We start from the raw sequence: 18,347 nt of genomic DNA on the forward strand, positions 1-18,347 counted from the left end.
TCAAACCAGTCATTACATGGCAGCCCTTTCTTACGCTCTTTACTGCTCTTTTTGCACCCTAAAACTCTCTTAGCTGTGGTGAGAATGGTATTCTTCAATTGTGCCCAGCCAAATTTCTGTTTTCCCAGCAGACATGCTTCTAAACTTTCAGCCTATTCCACCTTTTTTTGCCTCGTTCACCTGATAGCCACACTCAGCTGCTTTATGCTCCTCCAAAGTTGCCTTGGCCAGCAATATATTAAGCTCTACATAGAGTGGTATGTGACCCGAATCAAGAGACTTCGGGCCAAGTGAGAAATTGTGTATAAGATTGCAAGCTTCCAGATGAATCAATGCATAGTCAATTACACTAGCCCCCCCACTGGCAGAGAAACAAGTAGGGGAATTAGATTTTGGGAAAAGGGCTGTGCCATTTACCACCAACATGTGCATACCATTCATCAAATGCTCCAATGCTGTACCATGTGCATTCACCACTTTATCCTTCGAGCATCTACACCAGCTGGGGTCAATGTCTATCTCATGCTCCTTTATGTATTCTTGCTATGTGGGATATTGAAATTGTGAGTCTCCTATGCGTGCATTTAGGTCCCCGATAAGCATAACATTTCCTTGTTTGCTAAACATAGCAATATCTAAGCATAGGTCCCCAAATGGCTGGGATGGGTCAATCTCATGCCTCTGGTGGAAGGGGGATTCTCTATGAGGAGTGTAGCATCTTGCAATATACAATGGCAAAGGGCTTCCTTTTACCATAACCCATATGTAGCGCTTATGGATGTCATCTTTGACCATAGAGATCTTGTCGTGTATATGGTCTTTGTATATGCATGCTACCCCTCCCTGCCCTCGTAGGCCTGATTGCTTTTGCCAGACGGAGTGCACCAAATAGCCATCCATTTTAGGAATCTTGCGTATATCCCTTTCCCAAGTCTCTGCAAGAAAGATAATGTCTGCATCATGTAACACTTCATTCAGACCAGCTCCTTTATGCCAAGGAAAGCCTCTACAATTCCAAAACATGACTTTCAACTTCTTCTGGGTCCCATAGGCCTCGCGTTCCTATTGAGCTTGTTCAGCTCCTTGCTCTCTTTTTTTGACTCGGGTCTCATACATACGTCTCCTTCTTGTTGCATAGGGGTGCGGTCTTCTGTCACGAGAGAGAGAGAGAGAGAGAGAGAGAGAGAGAGAGAGAGAGAGAGATATTAACTTCCGTAGGAGGCCTCGTGAGCCTATGGGAAAAGTATGGAATCAAGTTACTCATACAGACCATTGAGAGAGAGAGAGAGAGAAAGAAAGAAAAAATTTATTAGAGTCTTCGGAAGACCGATGGGTCTATGAGACTGAAAGAAAACCTGATACAAATCACAGTAAGGGTGGAGCTACTGAAATGAGCATCATCACCCGTGTTGAATCCTAAGTCTGATCATACATAATCAAATACATCTGGATGTAACAATGAAAAGAAAATAAATGGAGCGGAGCGAAATCCTCCGTATGTCATGTCCCCCTAGCTGGTGCATAGCCGGTGATGGGATGCTGTGCCCGTTAAGGGGTGCCATGCGTCTCGGTCTCCTGGACGAGGCTCGATGCAAGACCAGAGCCACCGTGACTCCCGTGGGACATATCCCGGGTCTAAACAATGATGGGAGGTCCCCCAGAGTGATCTGTGTGTCCCCTCGATGTCTCGTGTGTTGTGCTGCGATCGTCGGGTCGGGGTCTCTGTCACATCGGCGGCTAGAGACTGGACAATCAATGTCACTCGATGGGAAGAACTCTGTGATCCTGCTCTGAGAGTTGTTTGATGATGTGGCCAAGCCCCATTGCCTGAGTAAGTACTCTCTATGTCGGACTCCCTCGTGAATGAAGGCCACGAGGCATCTCTGATCTGGGTAGGCGAGGAATTTGGAAAGGAGCCCAGAGCCGTCTCTGAAGAGGCGCAGTGGTAGTGACCTCGGATCTCGTTACACTGGGCACCTGAAAATAAAATGCTCCTCCGACTCAACCTCCTGACAATCGCACAATATGCATAAGCGATGCTCCCTAGGAATCCCCTCTGCTCTGCTGCTCTCTATGCGGAGGCGGGTAATGATACCAGAGAGAGAGAGAGAGAGAGAGAGAGAGAGAGAGATTAATTAACATCCGTAAGAGGCCTCGTGGGCCTATGGGACAAAGTACGAAATCAAGTGACTCTGTGAGAGAGAGAGAGAGAGAGAGAGAGAGAGAGAGAGATTAATTAACATCCGTAAGAGGCCTCATGCACCTATGGGACAAAGTACGGAATCAAGTAACTCATACACAGAGAGAGAGAGAGAGAGAGAGAGAGAGAGAGAGAGAGAGAGATGTTAACGTCCGTAGGAGGCCGTGTGGGCCTATGGGACAAAGTACGGAATCAAATAACTCATGCACAGGGACAAAGTACGGAATCAAATAACTCATAGAGAGAGAGAGAGAGAGAGAGAGAGAGAGAGAGAGAGAGAGAGATTAACGTCCGCAGGAGACCTCGCGGGCCTATGGGACGAAGTACGGAATCAAGTAACTCATACAGACCACTGTGGGCCGGGGCAAAGGGCTCACTAAGGCCCTTGCTAAGTACTAAAATGCTATACTAGTACAAAATAGCAAAATATCATGAGAGGCATGAAAATATCAATTGCTTAGAGCTAGAGTTCGAAGTGCATGAACCGGCTCCACGTATGTAGGCTCCCATGATGGCTCTCTAATGAGATGCAAAGAGCTCACGTATCTGCAATTGTCGAGATATCTCCTGTGGTGGTGGAGGGCGTGGTCTCCTCGATCTGTGGATCCGATGGGCTATGTCAAGGGTGATGCCTTGTCTTAGTCAATCTCCCCTAAGGAGAACTGAAATAGGTCGAATCTTGATGAGAAACACACTCCTGAGGCTCTCAAGAGGTCCCAGTAGGCAATGTAAAAGTTCCACTGACATACCTGAGAGTCATGGTATCTCATTGATAGGATGCAAAGATGTCGCATATCTATAGCTGTTGATCTGTCTCTCACTGTGGCGGGGGGCGCGGTCTTCAAGATCTCTATATGTGATGGGCGACATGAAGGGTGACGCCTTGGGTTTATTGGTCTCCTTTGAGTAGAGCAACGATGGGTTGGACCTCTATCGCGCATGCTCTTACCACCCTCTATGGTACCTGTTGTACTGCTCTGTGTCGTCTTTGACCGCCGTTGATCCATGTTGCCCTCTAGACTCTAATGTGCACTGGGGCTGACTCAAAGGCATAAAAATCAGTGATGTGCCTCTGTTCCTCATTAGTGTCTTGTGGTGCTGTCTCGTCTTGCTATCTGATTTGATGTAACAGAGTCTCCCCATGTCACCACATCTCCATCAAAAGAGGCTAATACATACTTGGTCATAGAAGTGGATCAAATGAGAGAGTGGGACGATTCCGTCCCTCCCCTGAAAGAAACAATGATAGCGCCCTTGGATCTCATAGCAAGCAGGTTAAACACATAGGAATTACTCCTCTATCTCCACTGCTACCAGTGTACATAGTCTGCAAGTCCACTACTCTCTAGGTATACCTACAACCCTCCTTGGCTCAATCCTCAACTGGTGAGACAAGACCCATATCTCTCCTATGGCAATCCTCAGTGCATGGGTAACCCGTCTGTGCTCTGAATACTGATGCTTGATGATCAGTCCATGCTCCAATAAGGAGTGGTTTCGGTAAAACTGGATCTTGGTGGAGAGCTCCTGGTCTCCCCCCCAAGCTCGCGATGTGTATAACTGAAGTAGGTTCAATCATATGATACGGTTGATCTCATTATGTGAGATCTAAAAGGATGGAGAGTCCAAACTATATTGGAAGGGTGGGAGGTGATCCATCTAATACCCTGAGACCAAAACCATTTGGAGATGTATGAATACCATGGTGGCTTTGCTATCCCCAAGCTCAACTAGCCGTCGAGATGACTCTATTGCTAATCTTAAGTAGTCTCCATTTAGGTAGGGTCCATACTCTGTGTAGATATGTCACCATCTAGAAGATGGCATCAATCTACAATGTTGTCATAACAAACTCAGCCTGTATAATCTGATGAGGGACTGGCAGCTTACTTCTAATCATCTTAGACCCCATAGTATTATGTAGTCTCTCAAACTTCTACCACTCAGATATTGGCAGGTCACATCCCCAGAAGGGTGTTGCATACATGGCTATCGGTCTCACTGGTGTATCAAAGAGCTACCCCTTTGTCCAGGGATCCCGAAGGTGTACGTGGAAGCACTGTCTCTCCAGTCCTCGTGTCAGTCGCGCCTGAGCTACGTGTGTCATCATGAAGATAGTCCCCGTAAAAATTGCTCCAAGATAGGTGTATGAGTGTACTATCTCCACTAGATCCCCTTGGTATGTGAACCTATGTCACTGAAGTACCTCTCGTGACGTCTTGAAGATCATAAACTTGGTTTTGCCAATGTTGACAGTCAAGTCTCTCTCCCTACAAAACACATCAAGAGCCTCAAGATGTTGTTGTAGACCCGCCACAGAGGAGATGAGTATTATGTCATCAGTGTATAAAGTAATATCTGTATCATCAAATCTACAAGCAAGGAGCCCTCTCCACCTAAGCGGTCAATGAACTTTGTAATCTCATCAATGTAGAGCCCAAAGAATGTCGGAGAGAGGGGACATCCTTGCTTCACTTTGATCGTGCTCTCAATCTACTCTGACAAATCACCACGCGCACGCATCCTACCTCTGACAGACTCATATAGGCTCATCACACCCCAAATCATGACTCTTGGTATCTGCATCTCTTGAAGCCTCCAAAATAGGCGAGCTCGCGGTACTGTGTCAAAGGTCTTCCGAAAGTCTTCGAAACAAGAATAGACTTTCTACGACTTGGAGCTCACCTCCTCAATGACTGCTCATAGTGTGAAGATGTGGTCAAGGGTGGAATGTTGCCGTCGAAAGCATGCCTGTCCTAATGCCCATTGCCCATGTGCCTTAGTATAGGGGCTGATCTCTCACTCTAGCACCAATCCATATATCTTGGCCAACGTATAGACCATCATGAGTGTGCGATAGTTCCCCCTGTCCATAAGGTCCCTTGCTTTGTATATCGGCACAATGGTAATTGTTGATGCTCTGGTTCCCTGACCTAACTAGCTTAGAAATGCTCGGTTCACAACCCAACCCGGTGCTGTGCTCGGTGAAGATGCTTGCTCTTGCAGTCCTAAGGTGGAAGTGCTTGGGTGCGGGACAGGTGGATATTCTTTGGTATAGAATAGGTGCTAACATATTCTTTGGGTTAGCTATCGGAGAAGAACCGTGTGATGAGGGGAGAATACCAAGTTATAAACACACTTAAACACTTAGACAGTGGAGTATACATGATAGGATTGAGCAAAATAGACAATCCATTGATTCTTCACTTTCTATTGAACCAAGCTCTCTTGGTACAACAAAGCCGCCTTGGCTTGCAGTGAAGACTCAAGATAACACCCAAGGCTGTCAGAGACATCAGATACATGGGTGCAGAGAGTCTATCATGTTTGCTCCGTCTGCACCCATGTATCTGATGTCTGCCAAAAATTAGACCTGCATTACTACATCCTAAAACTACAGTTAGTCTGGGTAGCCCACTCAAGTTAGGACAGTATGGAGCTATTTGCATTAGCTTGACAAAGGTTAAACTAATTTGCATATTCTTGAATGTTTCCCATGCTCGCACTAGCTCTATGCTAGTTTCCTACGATGGGTTAGATTCTGCTTCTTTGGATCCATATTTCAAGGATTCCCCTCTCTCGGTGACAAAATACTGAGTCTGCTCAGGCATTTCTATTGTTGGAGCTTTTCCCTTCAATTCCCTTGCAATTTTAGCTTACCAATTCCTTTTATGCTTTCCAATTGATGTATTTACTTGAAGCATCAGCGTCTTCATAGGTTATCACTGGCCCTCCTCTCGACTGCATGGTGATTATGTGAGCATCAACTATTTTTGGCAACTCGTCTACAATTGCTCAGCATTCTGGATCTATCTCTTTCCTTTCCATGTTATTCTTCAGGAAGTTCAAGTGTTTTTCCCAGATTGGACAAGCAAAACATAAATGATTTTCTCTACATTAGAAACGATTGATTTTAGATGGATCAATCTTCTCTTTGCTATTCTTACCCTTATCTTTTTGCCCGGGATGCAATGGTTTGCAGCTCGGTGCTCGGTTATCAGTGGCCACGTGGTTTGCTGACACTTGGGTATTTTTGCCATTAAACCAACAATTTGACTCATCATTGCCGAATTTAGTGCAGGTATTGCAATACTTAGTCTTGCATTCCTCTTCCACATGTCCACTTTTGGAACAGCTATTACACTACTTATCATTGTTACTTGGTTTACCTCCAATGCCCAGTTCTTTTAAGGCCTTCTTTAGCTCAGTTTTCAACTTATCTCCTCAATGTCACTGTCAGCATCCTTCTTCTATACCTTGTTTTTTGAACCTTCACTCTTCTCCAAGGCGCCTTCTCCAAGGCAACAGCTCGGTTTAATAGTTCCTCGTAGATTCTAGTCGGATTGATTATTTCTGTCTTGTGCAAATCGATTTGGATTCATCCTACGATTAATCAAGCTTGCATAGACTTATCATCTAGAACCGTTCTCAACTGATTGATAAGAGCTATCATCCTAAGCAGAAAGTCTTGGACATATTCTCCCTTGTTCTTCTTTAATTCACTAAGCTTTGTCCTCACATCCTCCTTGTTAATCTCTTGTCAGAAATTTCGCAAGAATGCTTCAAACAGTGGATGCCAATTGGGGAAATACCCAATTAGAAACTGATTGAACTAGCTTTGAGCATTTTTAATCAAGGTGCAAGGGAAATAGTCCATATAGTCTTCATCTGTTGTTGCACCATTGATGTGACAGATACACAAAAACTCTACAAGTGACTGTAAGGATCTTCATCATCCGTGTCTTTGAAATTTGAAACTTTATCTTGATACTGGAGCTGAACTTAAATTTTTCCACTCCAAAACCTGGAAATTTAAAATACACAAACTTGGTTTAAACTCATGATTTAAGAGTTGGTATGAGTACTATGAGAGGTAATGTAGCTAATGAGATAGTTCAAGAATTTTTTGTGCCAATAAAGACAGTTTGTAACATTATCATGTTATCAAGTTAGAACCACATGCAATTGTGTTCTTTTGGATCTCTAGGACCCATGAAAAGTCATAGTTTCCAAAGACTCTTAGGTGCATGGCAGTGCCCCTGTATGTGGTGTATAGAATATACATAAAGTCTCTCACGATGGCTTGCCTAAGAATGTTTATTAGTGGAAAAAGGAGGCAAAAAAGAGAAACCATGCATTGATAATTATTGGTGACATAGAAAGACTATAGGGGCTATTGCCTATAGTAGTATAATGGGAGAACCTACTCTTTAGGTATAAAAAGAGGGAGTGTGGGAATACTAGAAGAGGAGGATTGGAGTAGTGAGGGAGGTTGCAAGCATGCAATCTCCATGCAATAAAGTGGTACTGCCTTGTATCCTAGGCATTGGAGTAGCTATATGGATCATGAGCAATGCAATAGTGCTGCATAAGATGAGCAAGAATCATAGAGAAGTGCAATAGAAAGTGCAACATGCAAGCATCGTTAATAGCACATATTCTAGATGTCGAGGGACTTAAGGAGCATAGTAGGGAGGGGAAGATAGTCTTAAGGAGCATAGTAGGGAGGGGAAGATAGAAGACTATAAAAGCAAGCTCTAATGCAAAAGTGTGCACTACTTGAGCATTCCATGGGATGGGAGTCATGAGTGGGGCACAAGTAGGAGTACGCATATTGAAGAGAAGAGGGGTTGACGAATCCAATGAAAGAGGAACACCCAATGGCTCTTTGCCCATGAACACGGGGGGTCACATGGAGACTATCACATTCCTTCAATAGAAAGGCACTTTTAAATCATGCTTCTTACATGAATGTATTTATAGAGAGTATCATAAAAAACATTTTGGGAAAAAGTGATAGATTTGTATAGAAAAAGGTGTCTTTTAATCATACAATGTTCACAAACAAAGGTTTTATAAAATATTTTTGACTGCACGTGATAAATGGGGCTTACATATAGAGACTCCCCAACCCTTGAATCACCTCATATGACTACCTTAAATTAATATCCTAATCAATTTAATGAGAAAATAGAAGTCCAAATCTATCGTAAAGCAAGCTTTACCTTAGTGTTGACACATGTACCTTCTAGTACAAGTGAACCAGCATGATACAAGCATTTGAAACTTAAATAACTGACTATTCTAATTAACAATGAGATATAAATATATCAAACATCCAGAATATTTAAAGAAGAGTTAACAATATGAGTTTTATTAGATCTAAAAAACATCCAAATGGAGAATCTCTTCTCCTCTAATCACCAAAACACGAATCCCAAAATTGAACTTCTTCAAAAGAAGAGACAACACTGGAACTCGATGTAGGTTACACACGTCCAGCCAATATCACAAGTGGGAGTACAAAGTATATCCATCCGTTGAAATAGTGGAATATATAATGTCATAATTCCCTAGCATATCCAAGCTCGATTCTTAGCCTTGTAATATGCTCGCTATGTGTGGGAGAGCTACATATACAAACAATTTAGTTGCATTGCCCTTAAAATGGAAAAGTTTTGAGTTTTGCTAAGGGCATCCTTTAAATACTCCCGTTCTACTCCCACTGCCATTACTTTTTAGTGTTAGTTTGTTCCACCCATAATGTGGAGACTTTTTTTTTTCGGAAAGGTTTTGGTGCATGGATTTGGCTGCTATTCTGTATACAATTGAGCAAATAAACCAAACTTGGGAAACTCCTTTGTGATCATGCCTGGTATACAGTTTTACCTTGAGCCTTTTATGTACAGCAACAACCCCTGTTTCTTCTTGACCATGCTTCTCACGTTGGTAATGAGAACTTCCATCCAGATGAATTGGCAAAAGCTCTTGCAAGGACGTTCGTTGTTGTGATTCGTGGAAATTGACGTCTCCATCCAAATTTTGTCACATTGTGATTGCGATTGCGATTAAAGATTGGCAGTTTAGAGGTATAGCTGTAGGGTGATGAGGTCCTTGTTCGAGGGAGATTTGTCTCATAGATTTGGTCAAAATTGGCTACTTATTTAGTACGATAAGAATTGATTCGTTGACTTATCAATCTTACCTTTCACCTACACGAATGGGTAGTACCACGTCTAAGAAAAGTTGCTGATGTTCCAGCCAAGTTGCTTGATCATTACAGCTAGTGGTTACGAATTCTTCTAAAATGCTTGTGGCCATGGGTCCAAATAAAAAGCATGTTATATGATTGCAGGGTTTAGTATTTAGGTCGTGGGTCCAAATGACAAGCATGTTATATGATTGCAAAAAACAAGTGCATGACCATTCACCTACCATTGACCAATTGAACCAAGTGAGCATGATAACCAACCATCCATGATGGCATCAAGTGACGCACTTCCATTTCCTTCCTTTAGAAGGATACGAGAAGGTTTCGGGTACTGAAGAGCCAGGAAGAAAATTTTCATTTGGCTCCATGGGACGCCTGGATGGTACCTAAGGATGAGGGGGTTAAGGTTTAGCATACTTGAAGTTGAGAGCAATTGCATTGAAGGAAGTAGTTGCCTTGACTTATTGAATATGGAGTCCCTTTTGGTAGAGATGGTGAAGTGGTTTGTAAATCAATCAGGTGGGAAAGCCATTGGGACCTGGAAACACCTAACATGGTATGACAAGTTAATGTCGAATTTTCTGGTTAAGATAAGGAGCTGGCCTGGTAGATGCTTGGAAGAAAATTGGCCAAGTACTTCTCTAGAAAGGTTGTAAAGGCGTGAGAGGAGATGGACGCCTAAAAGAAGGCATCTGTTGGGGGAGCTGTGCAAGCAAATGGTAATGCGTTAGCATGGATGTCTTTGAAGCCTGCAGGCTGCATAGGAGAGGGATATCTGCTGGGAAGATATTTGAGATATTTGAGATAGCAGAGCTACAGACTGAAGCTCTTGGGTCACAGGCTCCGGATCACGGTCATGTCGAGGTCTCGTCTCGTGGGAGTCTATGTGATCTAGCTGAAAGAACTCCGTGATAGAGCTCTGAGAGGTATCATTTGAGAAAGAAGAAGTCTGCTCCTGTCTCCGTGCTCGAAGTATCCTCTTGCGGTGTCTAAGCACCTCATGAATGAAACCACCAGCCAAGCACCACTGGTCTGGGTAGGAGAGGAGACGAGCCAAAACCCCATAACTATCTCTGAAGAGGCAGTAGAAACGCCCTCGGATCTCATAGTAAACAGGACACCTGAAGATGAAATGCCTCTGTCTCGACCTTCTGCATGTCACACAGTGTGCATATGCGCCTCTCCCAGGGTAATCGCTCTGCTCTGCCGCTCTCGATACGAAGTTTGTGTGAAGAGACCTGGAACCCATCACAAAATGTACCAAGAACAAGGGTCCCACATTTTGCCCCATAGCCATGCATAGGCTAGTGCCAGCTTTGCACCTTATGCGACATGAAAAAGATTGCGTTAGAGAAGCACTTTGCATTCAGATGCCCTGTATACTTTGCATTCAAGTGAGATGGGCCCAAGCAAGCTCCCTAGGTTGAGCAACTTCGTCTCTCAACAATGCCGACCTTCAAGAGATCATCTCTTCTATCCTCAGCCAACCAGTGGATTCGGTTCCCCAGACAGCTTACATAGGGTCATATACCTTGGTGGACAATCAAACAACTGGTTCCATTGGTGCTGCAAGGATCCCCAATTGCCCATAGCTCTCATGCAAGCGATTGTGCTAGGCTATGTGGAGACATCATGGTGGTCTTCTGTACATGTTCTTCTCACCTCAGACATCAACCTTGGGGGTGGATGCCTGCTTAGTGGCTCCATCCCTTAGTTGTTATTCTATTTGGCTTTCTTCAGGCTCATAGACCCTTCAGTCTTTCGAGGAGTTAGGACTTAAATAAACTTCCTTCTTTCTTCCTTTCTCTAACACACATGCTTCTTGCACACACAGACATCAATGTAATGGGGTTTATTAGGAACTGCCTCCACCATTTGGATGCATTTTGACAGTAGTGAGTACAAGTGACATAAGCGCTGGCAATGTTACAGACCCATGGCAGCACAAATAATGAATGGGATAGGATTCACAAAAGCTTACTTTCAAGTAGAATGACCTTACGACATGTGCTTAATGCTACAACTTCCCTAGAATAATATTCTCAAGGGCATAAAACACACTTCATTCACAATCTTTCTTGTCAAGTTTAGAAGCCACCCCAGGCAGTTTGACCAAGTAACAATGCTATTAAGTGTGTGTATAATTGTGCTATGAAAGTTTGCTGACAGTATCTTCTCTGTCATCTTGGTATTTAGGATGCAGGATATACTGGAGAAGTACACAGCGTGCCATGATGAGTCAGAGTCTACAGAAATGTTGCTCCTTTGCCCAGATGTGAGTTAAGCAGACTTGTAATGCAGTGTCATCTTTTTGTTTAAGCACCATGTACAGATTGCATCCTTTGTAATTTGAAATGAAAGAATACACCCTTTTGAACTCAAGGGAAAAAGTATACACAGCTCCAATGCACTGGTTTTTCTTTTGGTTGTATGAACTCAGTAGCAGGATAATGCTCAACTTCAGGTTGATGCACTTATTACCTTCCCACATTGGGCCCACATTCTAGGTTCCTTTAAAGAACCCTCTATGCTCCTTTAAGGCCTTGACAAGAAATGAATCCCCATGCATCACTTGCTAACAATCTGATCTTGACAAGAAATGAGTCCCATGCATCAGTTGCTAACAATCTGAAATACTGCAGGATCAAAGAGCGGACAAGTTGGTTAAGCATACTGACAAATTGAAGCGATTACAAAGGTATGATCAAGAAAAATCCAATATTTTGGTATCATTTTTTCTATAGTATGAAAATTTGGCATAGATGAAGCACGCAGTACTGTTGGACAATATTAATGCTTAGTTGTTTACAGGAATTTTATGGGCGATGATCTTGAGAAGCTATCATTGAAGGAGCTGGTACATTTGGAGCAGCAAATTCATGAGAGCTTAGGGCGTATTCGTAAAAAGAAGGTTATAACTTTTTAAGGACTATATATCAGCTTTGGAACATTTATCATTTTCATGGTTTCATTGTTCCTTTTATGATCCATTTTACAGGGAGAAATCATTTTGGAGCAGCTTGAGGAGCTCAAGGAAAAGGTAAATACCTGCAGAATTTGAAGCTAAGAGATAAACTAGTTTTTTGTATGCATATGTGTGAGTGTGAGTATGGGTGAGAAAGAAAGAAAGATGTATTACCATCTTCGTGAGGCCTCGCGGGCCTATGAGACAAAGTACAATCAGAAAGATAACCCATACAAGCCACTGAGCCACTGAGAGAGAGAGAGAGAGAGAGAGAGAGAGAGAGAGTCGAATATCCCTGCTACAAACTAAAAAATCTCGCTTGGGAAGATGTAGCACTTTCCCCAACAAAGGTGCAATAATCGAAAGATGCGAAAGGAGAGGTACCGGCAAGGCCTTGAGAGTGACCCACACTGGGCAAAATTTGATAAGATTCTTGGCATAGTAAAAGCCTTTTCCCAGAAAAACAAAGGAGCCAATTCGTTCAACACCAACTACTGCCGAAATCCAAGCATGCAACGAAACCGGATTCATGATTTGTCCCATGAAATAGAGGCAAACACCAAGCTACTGCTCTTGAGAAATAGTGTGAAGGAGCGACTCTGCAGGAAGAGAGCGATTGAGCGAAAAACCAGGATCCTAGGCTTCCAAAACCGAATCATAACACAAACATTAAAGGAGATCCTGTTGCAACGTGGAGGCGGTGAAATTTCCAGAATCCAACTTGACGGCCTTATTTGACTGAGAGGAAGCAAAAATGGAAGCCCTTTTCTTTTTACAACTATCAGTTGACTAGAAGACATGCGGATTTGCCAGCAGAAGAAGAAACAGGGGCATCTTGGAATGACAATGGCTGGAGCAAAGAGCTTGCAGGGGATGGCAAAACAGACAAAGGCTGAACCGAAAAATGGAACGAGGTTGAGACAGAATTGCGAGCTGAGACGGAAGGCTGAGACGAAACTGAGACGGAACTGTAGAAGACGGAACTGCAGAAGGAAACGATGAAGACAAAAGCTGAAATGGAATTGCAGACGGAACTGCTACTGAGACAGAACTGCAGATGAACTGCTGAGACAGAATTGTTGAAACGATGAAGGCTGAGACGGGGATGACACAGACGACGATGGAGCAACGAGCTCCATCACGAACCTTCTCTCACACTACACACCACACACACACTTTCTTTTTTTTGGTGAAATCTTATATTTCTGTGTGGGAAACCCCAAAAGAGGTAAAAACCCACCAATAAGTACAAGGAAAAATTTTACAAGTAAGCCTCAGAGCAAAAGTCACGAGGCAACCAAGTAAAAAGTTACATATCAAGCAGGAGGAGGATCAAACACAACATCATCCAGCTTCAGATTATTGCTTTGTAAAAAGCGACGCAGTGTAGAAACCACACCATCAATAAAAACAAGCTGTTTTTTGCCCTTGTGATTCTTCTTAATATAGCTCGGCACCCGAAATTTTTGAATCACAGGGTCAAAAACCTGTTGTAACATGGGATGAAAAGAATCCAGTGAAAAGGACACCTCTACATCCCGAACAGAAGAAGACTCTGGCACAAGCATCAGAGGCAAAGGAGCTAGATCAACATCTGTATCCTCAGACGAAAGAGCTGCATCTGATAAAGCAAGACTCAGCATTTCAGCTTCACTCGGAGGATCAACCTGAGAAAAAGCATGTGCAACATCCTGTATGATCCCCTCTGCAAGGGGCACATCCATATCCTGAGGAGAAGGAGGTTGATGATGCTCAACAGGAACACACTACACACACACACACACACACACACACTTTTTTTTAATAGTGAAATCTTTATATTTCTATGTGGGAAACCCCAAAAGAGGTAAAAACCCACCAATAAGTACAAGGAAAAAGTTTTTACAAGTAAAACCTCAGAGCAAAAGTCATGAGGTAGCCAAGTAAAAAGTGACATATCAAGCTGGAGGAGGATCAAACACAGCATCCTCCAGCTTCAAATTGTTGCTCTGTAAAAACTGATGCAGTGATGAAACCACACCATCAATAAAAATAAGTTGTTTTTTGCCCTTGTGATTCTTCTTGATATAGGCTGGTACTCGAAATTTTCGAATCAGAGGGTCAAAAACCTGTTGTAACATGGGATGAAAAGATTCCAGTAAAAAAGGTACTTCTGCATCCCGGATAGAAGAAGACTCTAGCACAGGCATCAAAGGTAGAGGAGCTAAATCAACATCTGTATCTTCCGATGAAAAAGCAGCATCTGATAAAGCAGGGTTTAGCATTTGAGCTTCATTCTGAGGATCAATCTGAGTAAGAGCAGGGGCAACGTCCTGAGAGAGAGCATGCATATCATCCTGTAAAATGCCCTCTGCAATATCCTGAGTAGAAGGAAACTGATGGTGCTCAACAAGGGTGCAATCCTGAGCTTCTTCAGCAAGAGGAAGATTTGCTTGTGATTTATCAACCTTCCTCCAGTAGTGCTTCGGAGCAGTAGAAGGCTTCGCCAAAGAAGCCATAGCAGAAACTGGAGAAGGGAGAGTAACCGTGACAGCTGAAGGAGCAGGAGGAATGGGCCTAGATGATGTAGGACAATCACGTGCAAAATGACCAACCTGTCGGCACCGATAACATGCAGTGGGAAAAGATGCAAAATGGAGCCTGATGCGCATCGGCGGATGGGCTAATCCCAAATCAAGATCGAGAGTAGATGGCATGGGCTGCATCATATCTCACAAAATGTGAAGACGAACATCACGAGAGGCTTGCAAGAACTCCTGTCTCAGAACATGAAGAGGCCTTCCCAAAAAAGTTGCAAGAGTTGGAAGATGCTGAAGAAGAGGCACAGGCAGCACTTTGAGAGTAATCCAAACCGGACAGTGAGTCAGAAGGGTGGCAGAAGGATCGAAAAGTGGATCCCAAGGCATGACATAAGCGAAGAAACCAGCCCCAGGAACACCAGCATGACTGACAAGGCGCTCTACCACCTCAGTCGAAGAGCAGTGGGCATAGTAAAATCCTTTGCCCAGAAAGACAAAGGAAGAAATACAATCCAGACCCACTGCAACATCAGCCCAATGACGAAGCTGAGCTGAAGATAAAACCCTGCCCATAAAATAGAGGCAAACTCCGAATTGCTGAGCCTGTCGAAGACCAGAGACCAAAAGGGCATAATCCAAGGAACAAACAAGCGGGAAACTGGAGGAAGAAACTTCTGTGACAGAGACAGAGCACAATTGGCGAAGAAGATCCTGCTGGAGGGAGGAAGAAGGGCCATCGGAAACATCCAGCTTTGCCGATTTGATCAAAGGTGAGGCAGACAAACCGCCATGCTTCCGTCGAAGAAAAACACGAGTAGGAGGAGCAGAGGCAGAAGGAGGCGCTGAGGCAGAGAAAACAAAAGAAGCAGGTGTCAGAGCAGCACGAAAGGAGGAGGAAGATGAGGCTGGAGCAAAAGCCACCGAGGGCTGCAACACAGATACGGAAGGAGGCTGCGCAGATGACCGTACAGCTTGTATGGATGGCTGTACAACAGGCACGAACGGCTGTACGGGGATGTGCAGGAAACACGGGAGCTGTACGGGGAGCTGTATAGAGGGCTGTACGGGGGGCTGTACGGGGGACGAAACTGGTACAGAAGGCCGTACAGTTGACGGCAGCTGTACGGAAGGCAAGGTAAGCAGCAGAGACGTCGAGGGTGACTGTACAGACGGAAACGGGAAGGAAGACGAGGCTGGTAGGGCAGAGGAGGAGGTCTCCATCTCCTCTCTCACTCGTGCAACACACACACACACACGAAAGCAACTCACACACACACAGATGATTATGGTATTAACATCTGTTTGGGAGGCCGGATGGTGGTCATTATAGAAAGTGGCAAGGAGTTGGTTTGAAGTTTCCATGATCATAGATACATATGTGCCAATTGCATTTAGACAATCTTGTACCTAGAGCAAGTGCATAATGTTGTGGTGTCTTATAACAATCTCTTATATTTAAAGAGGAAGTGAAACAATGTGGTGGTGACATATGGTAGGTTTTATTTGTGGGTGGATTTGAAAGCTTGGTTAAATTAATTATGGAGGAAAGCGGGCAGTTTTTTTGAGGTTAAAGCAATAAGTCCTAAGGAGTCAGGAATATCTATTACGATGTACTAAAAGAAAGTGAAGTGAATACTAGGACGGTATGTGGGAAGCACATGTGGTAGAGGAGGTTTGTCTTTAGCGGCATTAGTGGGTCTTTGGAGCCTCCTGCAATCAAGGAGTTATGTACCAAAAAGGGGGAAGTGTGCAATGTTAGGTAGTTGAGCTTAATTGGGGGAGTGCTTCTGGCTACCACTTCATCAACATTGGAGTACCTACCATAATGTTGGTATCGTGAGTAGAGAGTGAGTGAGAGAGCAAGAGAGAGTGTGAGAGCTGGAAGCTTGGAAGCTGAAAGCTTAGTTGCAATAGAAGAGTGTAAGAGTACAACACACTGAAGGAAAGATAAGGTTTTGTCCTAGTGATAAAACCTTAGTAGTCACTGACCGAAGTTAGTGAACTAACTGCAGTCAGGGGAAAAAACCTCTTAAAGAGGGAAAAGTGCCCGTAACTAGCTTATTATATTACATTGGTCACTGCTGAATTATATCTATAATTCTAACACCCCCTGCAGTGCCAATGTCATGTACAAGGCTGATCAATCACCAAACGGATATAAGTTCAGGGCACTGCGAAATGCCTCAAACTTTTCACGTGGTAGTGCTTTGGTGAAAATATCTGCAACGTTGTCATGTGTGGACACAAAGATCATACTGATCTCTCCTACATGCAACTTCTCTCTGACGTAGTGATAGTGAACCTCGATGTGTTTCGTGCGAGCATGAAACACTGGATTCTTTGCCACTGCAATGGCACTCTGACTATCAGTGAGAATTGGAGAGGGACCCTCCAAAGACAGATGAAGATCAGCAAATAGACGTCGCAGCCAGACACATTCAACTGTTGCTGTGAAAGCTGCCCTGTACTCAGCTTCACATGATAAGGTAGCCACTGTAGATTGTTTCTTGCTAAGCCATGAAATGCAAGATTTACCCAAAAAGAAACAATTGCCACTAGTGGACTGCCTAGTGTCATAATCACCAGCCCAATCTGAATCACTGTAGGCATGCATCTGCAAGTCACACCCCCTGGGAAATAGTAAGCCAAAAGACTTTGTGCCCTGCAAATAATGGATACTGCCTGCCAATGCATAGTTTTTGGGCTGTGCATGTACCTGCTCACCTGAGATACTGCAAACTGAATATCAGGTCTAGTGTTGCAGAGATATATGAGGCATCCAACAGCCTGACTGTAAAGTGTGGCATCAACTGATTCTCCTGCATCATGCATTGTGAGTTTCAGCCCCGGCTCCATAGGAGTGGCTATGGGCTTACACTCTTGCATGTTAAATCTGTCCAAGAGTTTCTGAACATACTTGGACTGAGACATAACAATGCCACGTCTCTCATGAGAGAACTGGATCCCCAAATAAAAGTGAAGCAGCCCCAAATCTGACATGTCAAAGTTGGTCTGCAAATCAGCTTTGAAATCTGCAATTTTTTCTTCATTGGACCCTGTGAGCAGTAAGTCATCGACATAAAGAAGGATGACTAATATTTCCCCCCCATCCATCTTGATGTAGAGGGTGCTCTCAGTAGGACTATTGTGCAGCCCCTTGCTGGTCAAAAAGGCATGTATCTTGGCATACCATGCACGAGGGGCCTGTTTCAGCCCATATAAAGCTTTATTGAGCTTGCATACTTGAAGTGCATTTGCTGTAATTTCAAAGCCCGGAGGTGGTTTGACATACACCTCTTCCAGCAAGTCCCCATTTAAGAAGGCTGTTTTTATGTCCAACTGATGAACATTCCACTCAAAATGTGCAGCCATTGCAATTACTGATCGGATGGTGGTCATCCGGGATGTAGGAGCGAATGTCTCCTCATAATCTATGCCCTTTTTCTGAGCATAGCCCTTAGCAACCAGCCTGGCCTTATATCTGTCAATGGAGCCATCTGGCTTCCGTTTGACTTTGAATACCCATCGTGTGCCAATGGCATGTTTACCCTGTGGCAAGTCCACAACATCCCAAGTTTGATTTTTTGCAATGGACTGCAACTCATCATGCATGGCATTCATCCAATGCACATTATCCTTTGCCTCTTCAAATGTGGTAGGCTCCTCCTCATC

The 18,347-nt window shown here is 43.8% G+C and overlaps 1 protein-coding gene across 2 annotated transcripts in view; it reads left to right on the forward strand.

Moving 5' to 3' along the window:
- LOC147892185 (MADS-box protein AGL42-like) overlaps positions 1-18,347 on the forward strand; it is a 76,780-nt gene that overhangs the window by 20,470 nt on the left and 37,963 nt on the right. For both annotated transcript variants that reach the window (XM_087388072.1, XM_087388073.1), the window contains exons 3-6: positions 11,388-11,466; positions 11,834-11,889; positions 12,003-12,102; positions 12,190-12,231. In XM_087388072.1, coding sequence (XP_087244198.1) covers positions 11,388-11,466; positions 11,834-11,889; positions 12,003-12,102; positions 12,190-12,231 — 277 coding nt within the window. The remainder of the gene's footprint in view (positions 1-11,387; positions 11,467-11,833; positions 11,890-12,002; positions 12,103-12,189; positions 12,232-18,347) is intronic.

Source organism: Dipteris shenzhenensis, chromosome 17 (assembly GCF_047967505.1).
Source record: "Dipteris shenzhenensis isolate YYH24624 ecotype China chromosome 17, Dip_SZ_1.0, whole genome shotgun sequence".
Taxonomy (NCBI): domain Eukaryota; kingdom Viridiplantae; phylum Streptophyta; class Polypodiopsida; order Gleicheniales; family Dipteridaceae; genus Dipteris; species Dipteris shenzhenensis.